At 36.0% G+C, this 23,148-nt stretch overlaps 1 protein-coding gene across 2 annotated transcripts; it reads left to right on the top strand.

The window, feature by feature from the left end:
- The first annotated feature begins 1,613 nt into the window (after positions 1 to 1,613).
- LOC149090158 (cytochrome P450 3A2-like) lies at positions 1,614 to 22,169 on the top strand. 2 transcript variants are annotated; one of them, XM_089232416.1, is made up of 14 exons: positions 1,614 to 1,886; positions 1,993 to 2,089; positions 2,300 to 2,352; positions 5,237 to 5,333; positions 6,584 to 6,700; positions 8,158 to 8,240; positions 9,735 to 9,877; positions 11,478 to 11,593; positions 13,122 to 13,245; positions 14,178 to 14,341; positions 14,450 to 14,541; positions 17,324 to 17,461; positions 20,499 to 20,661; positions 22,023 to 22,169. In XM_089232416.1, the coding sequence occupies exons 1-14, from the start codon at positions 1,717 to 1,719 to the stop codon at positions 22,119 to 22,121; spliced, it is 1,656 nt and encodes a 551-aa protein (XP_089088542.1). In that variant the 5' UTR covers positions 1,614 to 1,716; the 3' UTR covers positions 22,122 to 22,169. The 2 variants fall into 2 exon arrangements, with proteins under 2 accessions (XP_089088542.1, XP_089088543.1); XM_089232417.1 differs by lacking the exons at positions 1,614 to 1,886; positions 1,993 to 2,089; positions 2,300 to 2,352 and adding an exon at positions 2,731 to 3,020.
- Positions 22,170 to 23,148: the final 979 nt, after the last annotated feature.

The following is a 23,148-nucleotide window of genomic DNA, read 5'->3' as shown; positions in this document are numbered from 1 at the left end:
GATGAATTTTGAGTTCTCAGCCTTCAAATAGCATTGAAATTAACAAAAATGTCTTATGATAACATATAAAAGTACTTTCTACCATATTTTAATTTTTCGTAATATTTTTTGAAAATGTTGGATAAAAGAATAAATTTTTGATCGTCCGGGGGGTGGGGGTTTGGCATGGGAGTCCCTCCCCCCCTCCCCGTGTACGTCTCTGATCCCAATGTGCGTTAGGAAGTGGGGGCAGAGCTGATAAAATTTTGCTGACAAGGCGGCGAGGGGGGGGGGGGTCAAAAATGGCTGAAAATCTGCTGACGCAATACTGTCTCACGAGTTGAATGATGTCATTATCCCGGATGTAACTAGGGTCACCTATTTGGTAATTCTCATTGACGAGCGGCTTAGGTTTTCGGAACATTGCTCAATGGTGGTCATAAAAGCGAATAGAATGCTTGGCCTCATTTTCAAAAAAGGTCTCTTCGCGTTCTCCTAAAGTCATTCTTCCGCTTTTCCGAGGATTAGTTCGTACTACAGAGGGACATGGACTTGGTTGAAGGGGTGAAGAGAAGAGAAGAGCTACGCGTGTCCGTATTGGCACATTGTATTGGCGGGGTGAATAGAGATTTCATTTTTTGAGTATGTTTACATTGGAAGAACGCAGATGTCGCAAAGATATGATCGAAGTGTTAAAAATTTTCAATAGGATGGATAGGGTGGGCCATGAATTATTTGAACACCGACAATCGAATGCTTTTACAAGGGGACACCGGTGAGGGAGAAGCTATACATACTTAGAATAAGACAACCATAAGTATTCTTTATGGGCATTGTATAATATTTTATCATGTATGCATAATTTTTAGTTCTTATAATTGCATTTTCAATTGGGTTGCTGTATTTTTGAGATACGTTACAGGCATATTTGTGTTATAGGCATCTTTTTCTCAGCCACCTCGCATTTTGCCTGTTGTGGCTCTTGTAGCGTTGTATTTGTATTGGAATGGCCCCATAGTGAGGAAAATAAAAGCGATGGATAAAAAACATTTTCTTTTTGTGGGGGGGGGGGGAAGAGAAATTTTTCAGCTCGCAGTCGGGAGGAAAAAAATTCTTCTTGAAAATTGATGGAAATATGTGAAGTTTTTGCAATTTCAAATATGACAGTTATAATGCGAGGATCAGGAAAATTTTAAAAACCGCTTAAAGGGTTAATAGAAAAACGCCATTCCCATATTGCCTCCCTCAAAAATCAAATTGCTCCCTTGAGAGGCGTAGGTCCCCACGTTGGGAATCACCAAATCACTGTGAACTTCGTTCGAGTTCGAGAATCTAAGATTTTCATATCAACGCGTCCAATGATAAAATACTGAAGTAAGTTCGACCTTGGCCCTCAAATATCATAGTTGGACGCTCAGCGAATAAGGGCGCGCTAATCCCACTGTCTCCATGGGAACGTTTGCTTTACTCTTGTTGTGGGGGTGTGGAAGAAATTGTGTGTGTGTGGGGGGGGGGGTCGTTTAGAAATAAAATAAATAATAAACAAAAACTGAAACCTTATTCACAAAATTTTAGCGTATTTTTCCTTGCTTTAGTAGTTTATGAAACGTTCTGTAGTGGGCGAGAGGGAGAAAAATGAATAGGAATTGACGGAGAAGATGGCGATGGCCTTGAGTGCAACGCATTATATAAGATGAAGGTTTTCGTTTACGTTTTGGGGAAAAGAATAAAACAATTATGGCCGGAAACTCGACACAAACGTATTTTTATCCTCCATTTTCCCACTTACACAGCTCAGAACTAGCAACAACAAAAGAAGTGACCAACCAAAACGGGGTTACAATGAATTACATCGATGTATGCGCAACAATTGTCCTATCATTTCTATCACTGTGGCTATTTTACAGGTAAATATTCCATGAACTAATTTGGCAAGTTTTATATACAATTTTTATGATAGGCGAGCTCATAGATGAATTTTTTAGAAAAGTGGTTGGAAATATTTTATTTCAGGTACCTGATGAAACCGTACAGTTACTGGGAAAAGCTTGGCGTACCTTCAGTTCCAGCCGTACCCATATTTGGTTCAGTTCTAGGATTAGCAATAGAGGTAAATTTAATTGAGTTGTATATAATGAATATGAGGTTTAAAATTATAAAGCTTTTAATTGTGAGTGACAGTAATTGTAAATTCTATATTATTTATGTTACCGCACATGTTAGATAAATCTGGTTATTTTTAAATTTTTATTTTATTAAAAGTTTTTGTTTATAAAATACGAATATAGAAAAATTTCACATTTGTTGTTCCCATTCACAGCTTACTCATGAAAGAGAACTAACAAATTGTTTGAAATATGGTCGTGTACATGGGTGAGAGAAATTTCAACTTCTTTTGCTAGTGTTATTTTATCATGAATTGAATGAAATTTGAATTTTTTTTATTATCTATGATAAAATGTATCCAGAGGGTTTCCACTCATGTCGTAGTCCAATCGACAATTCCCGAACCATTAATTTTAGAAGATGATTCTAAATAAAATAAGAAAAATATTCCAATTGTTTTTTCTACACATGGTAGCCTAACCATTTAAAGTAGCCGACTACGTTTTTTTAGCACTTTCTCTAAAATTTACTGAACATTAATAGCATTTTTTGATAGAAAGTGTTTCAAAATAGTGAAAAAATGATAAATTTTAGACTACCTGCGTCATTTTTATGTCAAATTTTAAACAAAACTCATGAGCGAGTAATATTCGAAACACGATTGCAAAAAGTTCTATGAATAAAATGTTTTGTTCACAATACACTCACACAGCAACTCTGACGAACATAAAAAGTAGCCTATTATTTAAGTTGGGGCCTGTTTGGTGAGCATAAAAATTTGGCAAAGATTGGTATGAAATTGTAGATTTGTATAGAGAACATACATAGAGAAAATGAATTTTATATATATAGGTCTCGAGTTTTTCTATCTACAACGCCATCTGCGAGTGGAATTTGAACTTTCTTTTATTTATCAAAAAGAACTCTAGGTCATGGTAAGTTATCTTAGAGCAAATCGCACCTTTTTTTATGTCAAATGGTTGTTTTGTTACTTATTTGATACTTATTCTCTTGGCTTTATATTTGTTCTTTGGAGATGCTGCGATCTTTGCGTGCCGTCAATTTGTACTCGATAGGATTGTGGCGCTGCTTGTCCTGTGCAATATTTATATTTTTGTTATGTTTTTTTTATACTAGCTAGGCATTATCTAGTGTCTTCTTGTATTGGAGTTCAGTCTCGTTCCAACTGTCGACAGAACGTGTTGTGAAAATCTCTCTCTTCTATTTCTTCTATTAAACAACTTGAAAAAGAAAAGGAGTCATGACTCAGTATGTTTCCAAAATAACGAGACATCCACCAGCACTCGCGTCACCACAGGATGATGGAATTCAAAGAAATCCTTCAACAAAAACAAAACAGTTTCTAAAAAAAAAAAAAAAATCAGATTACCGTAGTTTTTCACGATTCGCAGTAATTCCGTATTTTGAAAAATCAAATACAACACTACATGCGCAATCAGACTGTTAGGTACAAACAGTTACACTTGCGGCACAACCCAATAGGTAGTAAATTGCCCATAGAGATGGTGATAGACCTGAGTTGTGCTCGGTTTGAAAGAAAGAAAATAAAGTTCCGTATTTTATGGTAGAAATTCGTAGAAACTACGGAAGTTCTGTAGTAGTTAGCAGGTCAAAAATAGTATTGTTTGTAAAACGCCTTTAAAAATTTTATTCACACATTACTTAATGCAACAACGCATCACTAAAGTGGACGTAACTTCCGTTCTAAAATGGGGCTTTCATAAAAAAATGAATAAATAAATAATCAATGTGTTCTTCCAAAATGCTTTATCTTTTAAATATATTCGGACATCTTAAGTAAAATAAAAATTATGGAAAAATTACAACTTAAATCCCCTTTGGGAGGATAGATCGCTCTGGTCTGGTGGTGGAGAAATCACAGGATTCGACATTTTATACGGTTCCTGAGTCTTTCCTCCTATCATATCTAGTGAACATTTCTATACACGCGCATGAGAAACAAAAGAAAAATCCACGCGTCCCTGCAAAAAAACTTACCGAAATGGAGCAAACTAATACTAAATAAATAATAATAATGGAAACCAGAAAATCGAGGTCATATTAAATTTTATTTCAGAGACACACACAAATGCTATTTTATTCACCACAGGACAACCTTAACAACTCTTATACAAATACAAAAGACACAACAGAATGAACGAGGTGATTGAAAAAAAGATGCCCATAAAAATGTGGATGTCGAATACATATCTCAACCATATGAAAAATACGGCAACCCAATAAGAGCGATAAAAAACCTATAATTATGATAGAACATAAATATACCATAAAAAATTATGTTTGTCTCATCTTTCTAAGTATGGATAGCTTCTCGATTTATCCCGACATGTTTATCGTATTTCTTTTGAAACGTGTCAATCGTGTTCAAATTCACGACCCCTGGGGGGGTAAGCTATTCTATTTATTAACAACCCAATTAGAGAAAAATACCCTGCAACACCACAACCTAGAATTGCTATTTACTAATCGATACTGGTGTCCCCTTGTCATAGCAGTTGATTGACGGTGTATTCGTGACAACCGTACTATGATAGTACGGTTGGCAAATCATAGTCTCCATTTTAACCATCCCGTTGAAAATTTTAAAAACTTCAATCATATCTTTCTCCCTCCCCTCCCCCCCCCCCCCGACACTTGCACTCTCCCAATGTAAACATTTTCAAAAAAATCAAGTCTGTTCATAGCTTAAGCCAATCAAGAGCATGCGTGGCTCTTTTTTGCAACCCCTCGTTCAAGTCAATTGTCCCTCTGTACGTATAGTCTCTTATATGATTTGAATGCATGAAGGCTCGAGAAAATCATGTTGGTTATCAGCAGAGGTGCCCAAATTTCAAAATAAAAAAATCCAAATTTGTTTAAAAAAAAAGAAAATCCTTATAAAAAAAAATTTAAATTCATTCGCAAAATATAAATTTCGAATCAAAAATTTTCACAGCATAAATTTTTACTCATATTGCTTGTAGGTAAGACTGGGTTTAAAAATTTGCCCTTGATATAGGAATGAGCACCCAGAATAATCTGAGATGGAATCTTTCTCCGTGTTTCGTATTTTACAACACTATAGTGCAGATAATTAATGCAATAATTTTTTTTCTTGGTTTTTTTTCAGGTATTACGAGATGAGGATGCCAGTGTTAACAGTTGGCGATTCCAAATTGCTTCGGGACGTTTTGATCAAAGACTTCCATATCTTCCCGGGTGCTAGAGTACGTTTTATAGTTATGTACTGGCTTTTATTATTAAACTTAACATTGGGGGAGGGGGACAGAGAAAAGAAGGCTATGTGAAAAATTTCTGATAGGAATGAGTTCAATTGTAGCTCACACACACACACTGATGGGTGATCCTAAAGTGACGGGAAAACTGAAAATTTAATAACATCATTCGGAAAGTATAAATGTGGCTTTCACAGAAATGCGCAAGAAGACAAAATATTTTTTTACTCACAAAAAACTTTATTGCCGGAAGGGTTGCATTTGCGCCATATTTATATCCATCTTATACATGCTATCCCAAAGATCTGTAACCGTTGACTTTAGAATTGTACTTTCAGTAACGAAAAATGTTCAAAGGACGTGCTATCACTCAAAATGTCTTAAATTTCCTAAGGGATCGTGAATACTTAAAAAATAAAAAAATTAATTTATGTATGTAGATCGTGTGCTAAAACTTCCAATCAGTGAAATGTGAATGCGGCTCTTAGAAGTAATTTACAAAAAAATTCATATATTTTTAAGTTCAATATTAACGGAGATATTTGACTTTGAAGTTTTTCCGGCATCTATCGCCAATGATTGAGGGTGTGGTTCACAAACTGCGAAACGTAAATTCAAATTAAAAGTTGTGCAAATTGTGTAACTGTCAAAAAATGTAATTGTTATTTATTCTGAATGAAAAAAAAATAAAATAGTAGAGCTCATTCTATTTGTGTACTGTCCTTGAAAATGGGAACTTCTGAACCAATGAAAACTTGTCAACACAGTGATGAAGTTGCCAAAACGAAGTGACATTATATATTTAACATCTCGATAAATATTTCATTTAAAAATATTAAATTTTTTGCAAATTACTTTTCAGAGTGGGATCTACATTTCAATAATTGGAGCTTTTAGCACACGGGGACTGTATGAAAAGTTAATATTTCTTTATTTTTCGTGCATACGACCCCTGAAATAAATTTGATATCTTAAGTAACTGCACGTGATTTGAAAATTTTTTGTAATTTAAATTATATTTCTTATGTCAACGCAGAAGATATCCACTGTGCAGCCTGCATTTCTTTATACAGTAAGTTGAAACAGAAATATAGGATAAATAATTTTGCAGTTTCACTCACGGGAGAATTATGTCGCCCCTCAATAGGAACAAAAATTATGTATATATCGTTGGACCTGTATTTTATATTCATCATTTTCTCCGTTCCAATTAAATAGCTTATTTTGCATTTTCTCTGTAGATTTTCCCCAGAACCAATCGTATTATCGAGAACATGCTGTTTATGCTCCACGGTGAAGACTGGAAAAGAGTTAGAATGATCGTATCACCCGTATTTTCCTCCGGCAAGATCAAAAAGGTAAATTTTGTGATTATAATCAATTCATGTAAATTGCATCATTTTTCACTAACGTTGCATTTGTGCAACGCCTCGTTTAAAAAGATTTCTTTCAAATACTTTTCATTCAAATTTTTGAATGAAATGAAAATTTTTGGGAACTAAATGGAAGTCTAATTAGTGTTATAGTACTTTTTAAAATTTGTTTAATGAAATTTTATTTTGTATGATTTTTTTCAAAAATGAAGTTTTCGAAAATTTCATTTCCTATCTGAAATTTTTTTCAAAAAACCATGGACAGAAACAACTTTTCTTAAAAAATAGAAAAAATAATTTTTCCCCCAGTTTTTTTTGTCATATGGTACACAAAGTTCCCCAAAATTATAATTATTAATTATTTTGATTAAACTAAGATAATCAGTTTACATTAATTATAAAGTTAATTAATGAGAAATTTACATCAATTGCAAAGAAATACATTCTAAATTGATGTCCAGTTTTTCGAAACTTCGAAAATATGTTACTTAAGTAGCCAGTGATCATATGTAAAAAAATTGTGCGATTTGGTCACGAATTCTAAGAGATCATAAAATGGGTATAAAAAAATTGCGGGGGGAATTACTACTATTAAACACACAGGATTCATCAAAAACCGGCATTGAGTGAATTTCATTTCTTATTTAACTATGATTTAATTAAAATACTATGATGTTCATTGGCGTACGAAAATGAGGAGGGTTGGGGGTTCTGACCCCCCTCCCCCCCCCCCGATTCAAGATTATTGTTCTATTTTGCGGGAAAAACGTAAACCCCCCCGAGAAGGAAAGAAAATTTAACCCCCCCCCCCCCCCCGAGAAAATACTATGACTGTGATGATGTTGTTTTGTTGTTTGAGCTTCAATTATTGTTAGAAAATTACCTCGTTGTCCTTCAATAATGTTATACATGCAGCTTTCCTTCTAATTTATTTTGCAATATTCATTTATTATTTTTCTTACCAGCTTAAAAGTTTTAACTTTTAACGTAATTAAAGAAAGTTTAAAAAAAACACCAAAATAATGATCTTCCAATACGAACATGTGTTACTTAAGTAATTGGAAAATAGTAAAAATAATGATAATAACAGAACAGAATATAATTTATTTCGTCGCTTCCCAGCCCAATGAGGCTGTCTGACGACTTACAAATTCAAATAATAATAATAAAAATAATAATAATTTGAAAATTTAAAATTTCATAATTTAAATCTACAGAATAAGACAGGCGAAATTTTAAATTTTCCAATTATCACCGTCACATATTTAAATTGATAATTTGTTTTTCCAGAAATACGACAAGTCCATCTTTTTTCCTTCAGCTGCAGATCCTCATTAAGGACTATTATCATCATAATAGTCCTGATAATAATCACTGTACGTGTTTTTCTTTTTTTTGTGTGTGGTGGTAATAATAACGTTAAAAACTTTTCTTTTTGATAGATCTTCTCCATCATTATGAATAGTTCAAGACATTTGGCTTCTAGGTTGGCTGTTGAAGGAAAAAATGGCATAGATATCAAAAAGTACGTAGAGAAGGGTGGGGGGGGGGGACTTGGGGGACCGAAATGTGAGAAAATGACCGAAAAAAGGGAAAAAGACGGCCAAATCAAAATTAAAAAAAAAAAGTTCTATCACTTTGGTCTCCACCCCCCCCCCCAACGGACGAAATTTCTGGCTACGCCCCTGTTTCAACATGCTTGGCGCATTATTTAGACACCAAAAGGGGCTAAACTGGAACGGCCATTTTTTGGTCACATTTTTTGTCCCCAATTTTTTTCAGTCAAATCACAATCATCTTTTTTTTTTATTTTGCTCTGTAGGTATATGTATATCAACGATCTGTAGCATTCATTTTACTGTGTGATGTTATATTCATGATAGTTTAGGCAGAAAATGTTGAAAATGATGAAAAATTTCCATATATATATATATATATGCTACAAAAACAGGTTTATATATTTTTTATTCATTAATAGTTTCTCATAATACAAAATTCATGCTAAAAATAAATCACTGATGTATGCGCATAGAGCAAAATAAAAAAAAAATTGATGCTTTTCAATGAAATTTGAGACGCAAGGGACACAAAATGACCAAAGAATTGCCGTTCCAGTTTGGCGCCTTTTGGTGTCTAAATAAGGCATCAACCTTGTTGAAACACATATTTTTTAAACTAAAGAGTTGAATTTGTTATTATATTGATAATGAAATGCCATTAAAGCATTTTCAGCAAGTAATGCAGTAATAAGAAATTTTCATTTGAATGTCCCTTGTCCCCTTAAAAATAAAACGCAAATAAACATAAGAAAGTGACAGTTGTTGTCCTTCAATATAAATTGATATATCCGTATAATGTTATGTATATAAGGTCTGGATTTCATGCAATCTGGACCTGAACAGATTTTGGGAATTAATAACAAATCAAGCAATTGACATAAAAAGGTGCGATTTGCACTGAAATACTTATCATGACCTGTTTTTTTTTTCTCGATAAATTAAAAAAACATTTCCTTCACAGGTGACGCTCTAAAACGAAAAACTGGACGTAACACATAAAATGCAACACAAACAGTGCATAATTAATGTCCATGGCAATTTGCGTCACATAAAACTAACAGATTTCAGCACGAGTCATATTTCATTCAATGACCCTTCCACCCGTTTAAGATAAAGCCCGAGTTAAAAGGGGTCACTGAAATATTGAAATGTGACAGTTATAATTAACGCAAATCGTCATAAGCATAATCACCCGCTATTTGGATTGCGTCTCGTGCGTTATGTCAAGTTTTTCGTTTTACAGCGACTCCGGTGAGGGAAATTCTAACTTTCTTCAATTTATCAAAAAGAAAAAAAAAACTGCAGGCCATGCGAACCGCACCTTTTTATGTCAATTGGTTGATTTGCTATAAATTATCAAAATGTGTCCAGGACTTTTCTCGTCCACCCTGTATTATTAGCGCACAAGCTAAAACTATCCGATTATGCTAGGAATGAGTTATGACTACTACATTTTGCAGGTACTACGGAGCTTTTACGATGGACTTGATCGCCAGTGCAGCGTTTGGAATGAAAATCGATGCCCACGATCCAAATAATATTTTTGTCAAAAATTCGGCTACATTCTTCAGCAGTTCCGTCAACTGGAGGGTTATACTTGCAGGTAAACAATTAAACAGTATTGCGCTACGGACTGATTATCTGTGGATGATGCTATGACCACAATTTTTACTCAAGATTCTTTATTGTATAGATGTACATCGTTGTTTGTTATTAAATTTCCGGATACGCCCATCCCCCGGGAAAGCTTCGATATCCCTCTGAGATGGGAAGCCGTGTGTGTCCGGTCCTTCAATGTTCAATGTCAGTATTGCGCTTCAAACCACATTTGACCATCGTCCTACAGGGATGTACGCCAGTGCTATATGACGAAAGCTGCTGTAGAAACACTACTCTTACCTTACGTAGGACCACGTTTCACCATAGTAGTATGTTGGGGCCTTAAGGCCGTCTCGTCACGCTCCGGAGTCAGTACCAGCTGCCGTAATGCGTGACGTCGCTGCTTTGAACAGAACTTTTTTTCAGAGTTTCGCGTTCGTTTAGATTTCAAAAAATACAAATACCATTTGGCGTAGAAGACGCATTGTTCTGTAATTAAGGGGGCAAGGGACATTCAAATGAAAATTTCTTATTAGTGTACATTTCTTGCTAAATATGCTTCAATGACAATTCAGCATCAATATAATAATTTCAGGTCTCAGTTTATAAAAAAAGGTTTTTCAACAAGATTGGCGTCTTATTTAGACACCAAAAGGTGCCAAACTGGAACGGTTTTTTTTTTGTCCCGTGTCTTTAATTTCACTAAAAAGCATCAATTATTTTTTTTTGCTCTGTACAAGGGCGTACCCAGGATCTGAAATGGGGGGGGGGGCAACTTACCGACACTAAACTGATACCCTGTCTTGTGTGCTAATTCTTACACTTTATTTTCTCTAATAAAGTGTTATGGGGCAGAGCCATGGGCTTACCCAGCGAGAGGCATGGCTCTGTAGATACAATGATTTGTAGCATCCATTTTACTGTGTGATTTTATTTTCATGATAATTTTGGCAAAAAAAAGTTGAAAATGATGAAAAATTTGCAAATTTATGATACAAAAAAAAGGTTTATATTTTTCTATTTATTAATGGTTTCTCATAATACAAAATGCATGCTAAAAATCACTGATACATGCCTATGGAGCAAAATAAAAAAAAAATGATGCTTTTCAGTGAAATTTGAGACGCAGGGGACAAAAAAAATGGCCGTTCCAGTTTGGCGCCTTTTGTTGTCTAAATAAGGCGCCAAGCTTGTTGAAACCCACATTTTTTAAACTAATAGACCTGGCCTGAAACTGTTATTATATTGATACTGAAATGCCATTAAAGCATTTTTAGCGAGAAATAAACAGTAAAGCCGGGTTTTCCTAGGAGTAGAATTTCTGCCCCGTATGCAGCGTGAAAATGCTGATTGGTTAAAAACTTGAAATTCAGGTTTTTTTTTTTTTGACCAATCAGAGTTCTCACGCTGCACGCACTGTAGAAACCTGCTTCTAGGAAAACCTGGCTTAATAAGGAATTTTCATTTGAACGTCCCTTGTTCCCTTAAATCTTAATTGCATAAAATGTCGTTTGAAATGAATGTTCAAGGTGCAGCACATTAATTTACTACTATAATACTGTGTATGCGAAATTAAAATATAATTTATCATTTTTATTTGCTAGTCGTCTCTCCCGGTTTGATGGAAGCATTAGGAATATCGTTATTTCAACCCGAATCTGTCGCATTCTTCAAGCGAGCAGTACTCAGTATTATAGAGGAGAGGAATAAGACCGGCCAAGTGAGCAACATGGATTTTTTCATGTTCATCTCGTGCTGGAAATTGCATGTTCTACGGAGACACTTTTCATGGATTTGCCATTGAAGGGTGCAAGAGCAATTTAGTCAATATGATTTTGTAATCATTCATCTATTTAGATTGTGTACATGCAGGGGCGTCGGAAATGTTTCATACCTGTGGGTGCTAGTCTTGAGCTTTATATTGGAAATTACGATTCGTTTTAGAATCGTAAGTAATCGAAAATCGTAGTTCATCACTAGAATTTTATCAATTCTAGGGGTGCTCAGACCCGTGCCACAAATTACCGTGGATGCTCGAGCACCCACAGCACCCCCCGGCTCCGACGCCACTGTGTACATGCATAGAGAATTCCAATTTTTTCGGAGAGGCCGACCTCTTGAACATACAAAAATAGTAATTACATTCAAACCAGATTATAATTGCACTTATAATTGCACTGTAACGTCAATAATTTGTAGTCTGGACTGATTACTATAGAGGATAATGTAAATGAATCTCGCTTATAACGTCAATGAAAAGAAACTCCACCGGATATAAGAGCAAATTTTTTTTGTCATTTTTTTTTTCCTTGTTTCAATGGCTTTTTCGCAAGAAATTCTTAGGATTAGAGCCGATCACATCCAGGGAAGATTTATAACACGTTTTACGCGCTCCGACCTGGTCATTTGACATGATCGCTATATAAAACATTTCCGTATTTTGTCCTTCCCGACATTTTCTTATAAAAAGGTCTCGTTTTTTTCAATGAAAAGCGATCTCGTTTTAATTTCAAATCTTTACAAGAATCAGGAATGAAGAAAATTTGAATAATTTGTGCACAACTGAGTTATAATGAGTATATGACTATATACGTTCGTCTCACGTATTTGACAAGTTTTCTTCTCCTTTTTTTTCCAGTGAAAAACATTTTAGCAGACTTGCTATAGCACTATATTTCTTGCTAGGGTTAATTTTCATTGATCATTTTTGTCACACCACGGTGTTTTTCTGCGTACGGGGGCTAATTAGATCGGGACTTACCATTTATTGCCGATTCCGAACGGCAGCATTTTTTATACTCACCGAGAGGTTGGTGCGCTAACCACCTCGATGTAGGACTCCCCGTGATAGTGCTAGAGTTATTTGCAAGCAATATTTGACCCTTTCGCCGACATTTGACTACATGTTTGGTGAAAATCGCGATATCCCGTATTAATTAATTAAATTTCCCGCGTTTTTTCTCGATCAAATATGCTGACCCTGATCATGAAGAAATAAAATCTTCGTCCACAGTACTTGATTGCCTATGTTTGTATTTTTCGTTCAAAGAGATCTTAAAACAAGCAACCTCGGTTATAACGACGAAATTTCGTGGAATCTTCGATGACATCATAACCGAGTTTGATATTCACTTGTTCGCATATTAACGATTTTCTCTTGTATAAAATTGATAAGATTTTTTATTTCGAAATTTTATAGCAACCATCTTTTGTTTAATCTGCATTTGTCTTGTTTCTTAAAATTCTAGAAAAGAAACGATTTCCTTCAGTTGCTCATGGATGCTGAATACGATGAGAACGATTCATCCCCCGAAAATATCGACGATAGACATATTGGAAGTGTTTTAGGAAACAAAATATTTCATAGGAAACGTAATATATTTTGATAAAATTTCCAGTAATTTACATATTTATACAGGAGAGTTTTGCCAAAGTACACAAATTGGTTTATCAATTTTAAATAATTGAACATTTCTTACCTATGTAAATACAGTAATACCTCGGCTAACGAAAAAGATTCCATTTATTACCAGAACATGTTTTCCCAAAAGTTTCTATAGAAAATCGTTTAATTCGTTCTATTTGCTACCTAAACGTATTCAAACACAATTTTCATAAAACACTAAGAAATTTAATTTAAAAAACATAATATATATATATGCAGTCAAACCTCGTTAATGAGTCACTCTTGGGAGAGCAAAAATATGATTTAGTAAGCGGAGTGACTCGTTAAATGGAGTAAGCCATAGCTGTGCCAATTCCTGCCTGAGGACAATTGGGACTTCCAAACAGGACTCGATAAGCGGAGTAACGTGTTAACCGGGTGACGCACTAACGAGGTTTGACTGTATATATATATATACAGTCAAACCTCGTAAGTGCTTCACGTGGTTCACACGTCACCACGCTTACCGGATCACTTTTTGGAAGTCCCAATTATCTTCATGCAGGAATTGGCACAGCTATGGCTTACTCCGTTTAACGAGTCACTCCGCTTATCAAGTCATATTTTTGCTTTCCCAAGAGTGACTCATTAACGAGGTTTGACTGTATATATAAAACTGACTGAAAAACAAAATTTAGAGCTGGATGAAAGAAAATGTAAAGAACGGTGAGAAAATGAGAAGAGATATTCTTTTATTTTTACAGAATTTAATTTATTTTACGAGACCACGTGACTCACACAATGTGATGGAATCAGCTTATTCCTCTGTATCATACACGCAGATAGAATAGATAAGATTCTAGAATGTCCAGACTGTTCAGCTTGACACTAGAAGTATCGTTATGTATTCATTGTTTAGATCTGAGCCACGATGAGTTGATTGCTCAATGCGTGGTGTTTCTAACTGCTGGTTACGAAACTGCTTCATCTACGTTATCCTTCGCATCGTACTATTTGGCACTTCATCCAGAATGGCAGGAGAAAATTATCAAGGAAATTGACGGTTGTCTGAAGCATAACCGGGTAAAAAATTGCTATCTTCTGAGAACGAAACTTTAGACATAATTCAAACGAATTTTATTTTAAAAAGCAAATCATAACACTTTCTTTTCTCTCTGAACTTGCTACTAGAACGACGGACTCACCTATGATGCTGTTATGGATATGAAATACTTGGATATGGTTGTCGGCGAAACACTCAGGATTAATCCTCCGGCCATTAGGTAACTCTGTTACGTCTGTTAATAACGTCGAAAGTTACCTCAAGTTATTGGTAAAATATCGAACTGCTTTTTCATAAGGCGTTTGTTGGTATTTCTTAGCCGCCGCTGCGGTGGTCGAGTGGTCATAATGACGGACTCGGCGTCGAGAGTATCCGGGTTCGAACCCTACCGTCCCCGCAGTGGTGGTCGGCTGAAGTTGGTTTCCTGTGGTTCTCAACTTCGAGGCGCAAATGCGTGCCGATCTCCCCATTAAAAAGTCTCGCCACAGAGAGCAACAGGCCTACAACGATAAATTATTCAATCATTACACTTCACTCATAGTTAGAAAAACTAGTGGCAGATGGCAGCACTACACATAACAAACATTACACAGAAACAAACTTCAAGTCAGGTTTCACTACACGCACATTCCCGAATGTACCAATTCGTGAGAGGTTCCGCAGAGGGATATGGACGAGGTGCATGTGTGGTTTAATAGTGGTATTTCTTAAAGACGACTGCGTTCCTTCAAATGATGAATTTCGTCAAAATTTTCGAAAAAGCAGTTATTTTAGAATCCGAAACTGCTTTATTTCCATCTCTAAAATTGCCAAAAGTGAAGTTATTGCCAGTTAAGTAAAACGACTTTAATGATCTAAGACCGTGCACATAATGCGGCAGTGTATAATAAAGACTACCGACGAAAACAATTGTATTGTTTTGTTCTACACCGCACACACTCGAGAAGCGAGGCGAAAGAGACCACTCAACGAGGTGCACGATTTGAACAAACTTGTTTGTTTTCACCTCGATCTGCTGATTTTCGCTATCTGCTGGTCGATCCATTCCTTCCTTTTTTTCTTTCCCTCTTCTGCGAAGGGATCACATGATCATCACACCCCCACATTTCAGAACTCCACCACCATTTTCTCTATCCTCCTCCTCCTCCTCTTTTATATATACGGACATCTCTTCCTCCAACCCGATGCATTTTTGTCTTCCTCGTAGCAATTCTTGTAACCCGTACCTTTTCACTCCACTATAAGCGCAGCCCAAGTTTCAAAATAAAATCTTTGAATGCGTTGTCTGAAAATTTGTGTATTTTGCTTTTTTCACTTCACGAAAAACTTCATGCCTCAAGAATTTTTCAAAATATATCCATGAAACTTTCCCACCGTATATCAAATTGTTCTTACTGTGCAATGAACTAAAAACTAAGCAATATGTTAAAAAATTTTTGACTTACATAATTTTGAATCGAGAATATCAAGTATTTTTTTAACGGAAAATGAGTATTTTATCACGTATATAATCATATCTCAAAAATTCTCCATACTATTCTAAAACTTTTAGGCCATTGCACAGAAAAATATCATAACAATAATCTGTGCGAAGAGCACGTTGATGTCAGCGGTAGTTTTTAGTGTACAATGTCTAGCAAAAGTACTGACAATATGCTAATTTTACATTTATAATATTAGCACTATGCAATATAATTTTTTTTCGCCAAAATATTCATGAAATGACATTTATTTTTTTAATTCTATACCATATTCAAACCACGTGCGTATTACCCAAAATGTCCTTGAAAAAAAAAAGTACCCCGAATGAGAGCAGTCGGGGTACTTAATTTTTTTTTTATCTCTTATATACTTGTCGACATTATTTGCTAGAAAGGAAATTATGAATCTATTACGAAAAAGTCCAACATCAAGCAAAACATCCGGCTGGATAATTATTACAGTGATTTTACCCTCTGTGGTTCAGCCCAATAAAGACAAAAAAATGTTTCTCATTAAAGCTGTTAGAATATTTTATATTGAATATTGAAGAACTGCATCAACACAGCAATTTAATTAATTAAATTGGATTTTTAATTATCTAAAATTGCTAATTAAAAGGGTAAAAAATACAGTTTTTATAAAATTCTTCGAAAGACTGGTTATATTTTTGGAAATGATGATTACAAGGAAGAAAAATTCATCTAAGCTGTGGAAACAGAGATTATTTCTTCCTTGGAGCGTATACACATGTTGAAAGGCTCCGTACATTAGTGGCTCCAAGTACGTAGCCTTTCAACGTATATATACGCTCCAAGGGGAAAATAACCTCTCTGTTTACCTGGCTTGGTTGGTAGAGCACTCAACCGGCAAACGAGAGACCGGGGTTCGAGTCCCCGTGGAGGCTGGGATGATTTTTCTTAATTGTAATCATCTTCTCCAAAAATATAACAAGTCTTTCGAGGAATCTTGTATTAACAAGTGGGGAGGACATTTCTATATGCGGTTCTCTTTGTTTTTAATGTTACTTGTAAACAGATAAAATCTTTCATAGTAAAGTTGATTAATTTATACCTCGAGAACTTTATTTCAAATTTCTTCAATTTGTGCAAATTTTTTTTAAATCTCCGATCGCTTAAAATTCCAGCAGCTTTTGAAAAATGACGCCAACAAGGAATCAAATCTTTTTTCATAAAAAAAGTATCGTACTGAACATAAGTACTGAATAAAAGTATTGTACTGAAATTACACTAAAAGATGCACTTTCTAAAATACCAAAAAAAAAAAAAAATTTAGAAAAGAAATATGTGTAATGGGCACTTATTTGCCATGTATCTGTCATGCGTATTCGAATATACACGGGACCATGGAGGGGTAATAGGATGAAAACACCAAAAGCTTTCCTGTATCTGATAAGTATGGTGGTCAGTCTTGTGAATAAATTGCTTCATGTATGCCAATTTAAAATGCTTCGTCACCATTTCTGTTATCACTGACGTAAAAATGTTCAATGTCGTTTACAGGACGGAGAGGATGGCAAATGAAGATTACAAACTTGGAGATATTAAGATTTCTAAAGGTCAAACCATCTCCATACCAATTTACGCAATACACCATGATCCCGAACGTTATCCAGATCCTGAGAAGTTCGATCCGAACAGGTTTGTTTGACATTACGTCAGTTAGACATTAAGATCTAACATAGTATATGTGAGTGTGTTTCCAGGGTATTTCAAAAAGGAAATGGATCAAACTTTTGGTGTTTTGGTGCTCGAGACAATATCACCCCCCCCCCCCACACACACACACACACAGAATGTAAGATCGGAAATGTGAAACGTAAAGGCAGAGAGCGCATCAATGGATTGAACGAAGTGGTTTCATAGCGTTGCTTGTAACGTGGCCCAATCGGTTTTGTCACAATTTGTAATAAGTAATGTGTGTCTGGCGTCATCTCAAGAGTGTCCAGTATAATGCTCCCTTGATGAGAACTATTCTACTACCACGCTGATGCACCTCGTAAACATTCCTCTGAAGTTCCTCTAATATAACGGTTCTCAACTATTTTTACTTGCGGAGCCCATTTAATTCTATAATTTCTGTGGTGGAACCCCGTAGGCATAGGCGCCGGAACCTGGGAACTAAGGCTGTTTCAGCCCCCCCCCCCACAATAATTAATGAATAAACAAGGCAACGCATCCATCCCCCTGCTACATACGTGTTTGAGTCACGTATATAAGAGGCCTACTGGTAACTTTCAACCCCCCTCAGTGTTTTCTACATGTCGGTGTCTTTTGCCCGTAGGCCACTTTTTATTAATTTATTTATCAGATCTACTGATTTATTTTATTGCCCTGGAGCTTCTGCGGAGCCCTTGGAAAAGCACACGGAACACGGGGTGAGAACTCCTGAACTAGAGAGTTTGCAAGCATGTGAGTGACGAAAACAATATGCAAGCATGTGAGTGATTGAAAGAGTGACCCAGAAACAGAGGGACCAGTTCTGAGACTGAGCAAAAGAGTAGCGAGCAAAAGAGTGTGAGGAGGGAAGTGACCAAAATAATAATCTAGAGAGTGTGTAAGCATGGGAATGACCTAAAGAGCGAAGCACACTCGGTGAGTGAATGGCCAAAGGAGTAACCAAAAAAGTGCGCAAGTATGTGACCGAACAAAACAGTGACCTAGAGTGCAAGGGAACAGGTCAGTGACCAACGAAAACAATGAAGAAAGTGTGTAAGCATGTGACTGACCAAAAGAATGATCTATAAAATATGTGAGCATGGGAGTGACCTAAATAGCGAAGGACTGGGTCAGTGAGCGGGCAAAAGAGTGACCAAGAACCTATGTGTGTTTAAAATGTGCTGCCATCTGTTGTCCGAATTCGAGAGCAAACAATATAGCAGGTTATTTTGCCCTTATAATTGAATTTTTTTAAATGTTGCTATATATATATAGAGAGAGAGAAAACGGGGATCGCATTAACGCCGAGAAGTTCGAAAATTACAGAAAACCAACTTCAGCCGATCACCACTACGCTGTCAGTAGGGATTCGAACCTGTATCTTCGCGATTCCCAAAGCAGAATATGCCGAAATCTGCGGCATACGTCGTAGAACAACAAGAAGAATTGTAAGGAAAGTGTACAAAACACTTTTTTTTTATGGGGATTTTTACCACAGAACATTTCCAACGGGCTCGTTGCAGAACAATGCGAAACATTCTGCTTTGGGGCTCGCGGTACGAGTCCATTACGATTCCCATACGAGCACGTGACGGCTTGGCGAGAAGCCATTCGCTATCAGTTTGGTAGTTGCAATGCAGTTGAGCGATTTATGCCAGGTACGTACCAAAATGTCCATTAATCAACGGCGTACGCAGATCGACCTTTGCGGGTGGGAATGAGAGAGCACAAGGAATTTTTTCCCCGAGAAATTTTGTGTTAGCAACCTTCAAAGAAGCATTTATATTAACAGAAATTTGTTAAAAATGTGAGAAAAAGTGTTTCGATATCGAAATTTTTTTACGAAAATGTTGGATTTCAGGGGAGATTCCCTCTATACTCCGCCCCCTCCCCTCCCTCCGTATAAGCTTTTGTCACTAATGCCACAAATTTCATTACCGTTATTGTGAAGCGAGCATTTGACGGTGGTGATGACTCTTTGAAGCGATTAATGGAATTCTTATACAGGGTGTCCCGTAAGTCCTAATTTGACCTTTATCTCATCAACTGTTCATCGTAGAGATATGGTTCGAATTCAAAAACATTTCGCGTCTATAACTGCAATATTCACCAGGGAAAAGTTTGGGAAAGAACGGCATAAACTAACGACGCTTCTTTTCCTCATTTGTGCTATTCTTTCCCAATACTGTACTTAGGCTGGGATTACACTATAAAAGTTTGATAAAAGTTCGCTTATAAAACTTTAAAAATTTAACCAATAGGCGGATTAATTAAGTTCGCTCAAATGTAACAGATGTGCTTATTGGTTACATTTTTATAAAATTTACAGTTTTATAAAACAATTTTTATCAAACTTTTATAGTGTAATACCGGCCTTAGAAACATTCGGCCTCGGGAAAGACGGGGGCAACTTTCTAACTGTAAGTTAGATCGTTAAGATCGTATAAAAATTTACATTTTCTTTTCTATTTTATGACACACTGTATTTTCATTCTTGGAATTGGTACAGTGATTTCTGAACACATTTTGATTTTTTTTTTAAACTGAAGCCATATCTCTACGACGATCGGTTGATAATGTAATGGCCGAATGAGGACTTACATGACACCCTGTATGTGTTTCCAGCGTAATTCTTGTGTTTATGACTCAACTCTTCTATTGCATCACAGAGTACTTGCTCTCTTGATCCTTCACATTCCATTTCCGACCGTTCATTCTGTGACGGCTAATATTCGTTTCAGTGTGTTTGTGCTTGTTTTACCTAAGGCTTGGCTATTATTTTTCGAAAAATCTTGTGTATGTATGTACTATCCGATGAGTGTTAGGGCAGCATTCACCGGTATGGTTTAAACTATAGTCACGATTTTTTGATAAGAGATCCACACGGATTGGTTAATTTCAGGTTTTCAACCAATCTATGTTGTTCTCTTATCCAAAAATTGCGAGTGCAGTTTAAACCATGTCGGTGAATACGGCCCTTATTGGTGTAACTTGTTTGGCAACGTGTCTCCGCTAATAGATTCAGCGCGGAAGAGAAGGCCAAGAGAGATCCGTTAGCATATTTACCTTTCGGTGGTGGACCACGTACCTGTTTGGCCAGGAGATTCGCTCTCGTCGAAATCAAGGCATGCCTCGCATTCTTGCTCAGCAGATTTCGCTTCAAACGGTCACCGCAAACAAAAGTACATTTTTCTGTCTGCTATATTTTCAATTTAACTGATTGGTAAATTTGATTATTTTTCATTTATCTGAGAATAATTATTTTATTTGTGCGAAACATATTTTTTAAAAATGTTTTATATTTGATACACAGGCATCCCATAAAATTGTAAATAGTTTAGAAATTCATAAAGATTGAAGCAATTGATATATTTGAATGCGGTTTGTGAAAAAAAAATTTTTTGGCAAAGAAAAATATTTAGTTCAAATTTCTGTTGGTAGAGAGCGCTGCACAAAGCAAATCACAGAATTTTGGACCCGAACATTTCTTTAATATTTTCCGTGTCCGAAACGTTCGTACCGCTTCAGCCAACAATTCGTGTCAGAGGTGAAACAACATTACCAATGCTTTATCCGCCAATGTTAACATCGCAATAAAAACTTTATGTAAGCGCCAGTATAACAGGAAAATTCAGAAAGAAGCTATTGAGATCGTAAACTTTGCATTTTATGGGACTGATTTGTTTCGTGCATCATTCTCTAACGACAAAAATTTGAACTAAATATTTTTCTGTACCCAAAAAAAAAAAAATTCCTTCGTGAGAATAACGGTTTTTTGCAAACTGCATTCAAATATACTAATTCGTCCAATTTGTCATGATTGCACCAAACATTTCTCTCTTCCTGTCCTTAGAGAAACCACAAACCACGCATAAATACATTAGAAGCAACACGTGGGTTCTTTTTTCTCTAGCCAGGAATTCTACGACGCACTTGTGTACTGCAGTATGTACAAGTTGCGCAACACAATCGAAATTTTCTCTCTCGTCACCTGAGACAGACAATGTGCCTCTGAGCCAATGAAAAACCCTGACAGATATCAAGCGATTGCATTCAACTAATAGCAGACTTTTCCACCGACTTGGTGTGTGAACACACGAGGCTTTTCACCAGAGAGATTCTAGGAGTTGGTTGGCTTTTTCGAACGTTTTTCGAACTCTCTCTCTCGGAATGGGAAAGGGCCAAGCTTCGATTGACAAAAATGGGTGAGTGATTTAACATACATTTTGTTGTGAGAGTGCCGGTATAATTAAATTGAACTGATGATGTGTCAAATTTGCCTATAATCGGAATGGTATGATGTTGTATGCTTTTTGGGAAAACAAAATAAACTCATCGAAATGTTGTAAAGGAATATGTGTATCATGACTGACAATAACATTTAATTTGAACATTCCTAAAAGTGATACCCACAAAAATAGCCTTTTATTTTTAAACTATTTACGAATTTATGTGACACCCTGTAAGTTTATGCACGTGTTTCTTTTAATGTACTAGATAAAAGAATGCATCTTTTTTTTCAATATTTATTCATTTACTACAGGTCCCATTAGAATTCAAACGCGGTCAACCTCTCCTCCAAGCTGAAAATGTAATAATTGAAGTCGAAGAAAGAGAAGATGCAGTGACGCATACTACATAGATATTCATTGCCGATGTAATTTGCATAATTATCATTGTTTCTGTTTTTCCCTTTCATCGTGATTATTCTGTTACTCTTTAGTGAATAAATATATTATTCCTCATTTCTTAGTTATAATTTAAATCGTTTTTATTCCGCCTTTATTTTATTTTTTTCTGATCTTTGAATAGCAAATAGAATAAGTTAATGGCAAAATACAGTCGAGTCTTTATATTTCATCAAATAATTTGTTACTTATATACCGGACTTATAGTATATAACTGGAAAAAGAAATCATAAAAATTCTGGATAGTACAAATTTGATGTTATAAGAAAAAGGGCAGCTGATTTCACAAGAATTCGTTCTCATCAATTTCATTGTTGCAATATCTTTCAAATTTCTCTTCAAAGATTGATGACAGTATTTATACAAATCATGTTTGAGATTTGAATTATTCAATGATGATATTTAGATGATAGTGATAGGAACCGACAGACACCGAGGCTCTGTCACACTCAGTGATATAAGCATATTGTCCCTGGGGACTCGGGTGCCTCCAGAAAAACCTAACGGTTTATCGATCTAGAGAAAGATATACAACCTCTGACAATAAAGTTCGGTGAATGAAGTCAGAACGGCCGACCTAGCAACACTGGCGAAGCAAAACGCTGCACATGCGTAGCGGCAGGTGTTGACCATCTGCCGCCACCGTTGTTCAGTTGAGCGTCGTTTGCGTTCAGTAAAAGACTTGTTTTACAAAGTGCTTGAGTACTGCTCTAGAAAGCGGACCAGTTTACGTATTTTACTTTTCGAATCTTCCCGCTTCTGGATGCATTCAAGCGAAGGTATTCGCAGATGTTCAGTTGGCTCTCTGAAGTGGGAAGCCGTTGTCTTGGGGCATAGAGTTGTGTAGTGAAGAGGCGTGCCTATGGCCAAACATGCGCATTTATCACTGGGAATTGATAATGATAATAACCCTATGAAGGTTAGTCGGAAACGGACCAACACCCGTTACGAACATTATCATCTCACGTGACCATTTATGGA

Source organism: Pholcus phalangioides, unplaced genomic scaffold (assembly GCF_987345545.1).
Source record: "Pholcus phalangioides strain wild (caught in Gottingen) unplaced genomic scaffold, Ppha-v1.0 ptg000001l_1, whole genome shotgun sequence".
NCBI classification, from domain to species: Eukaryota; Metazoa; Arthropoda; class Arachnida; order Araneae; family Pholcidae; genus Pholcus; species Pholcus phalangioides.
This window is presented reverse-complemented; position numbering and strand designations above follow the sequence as displayed.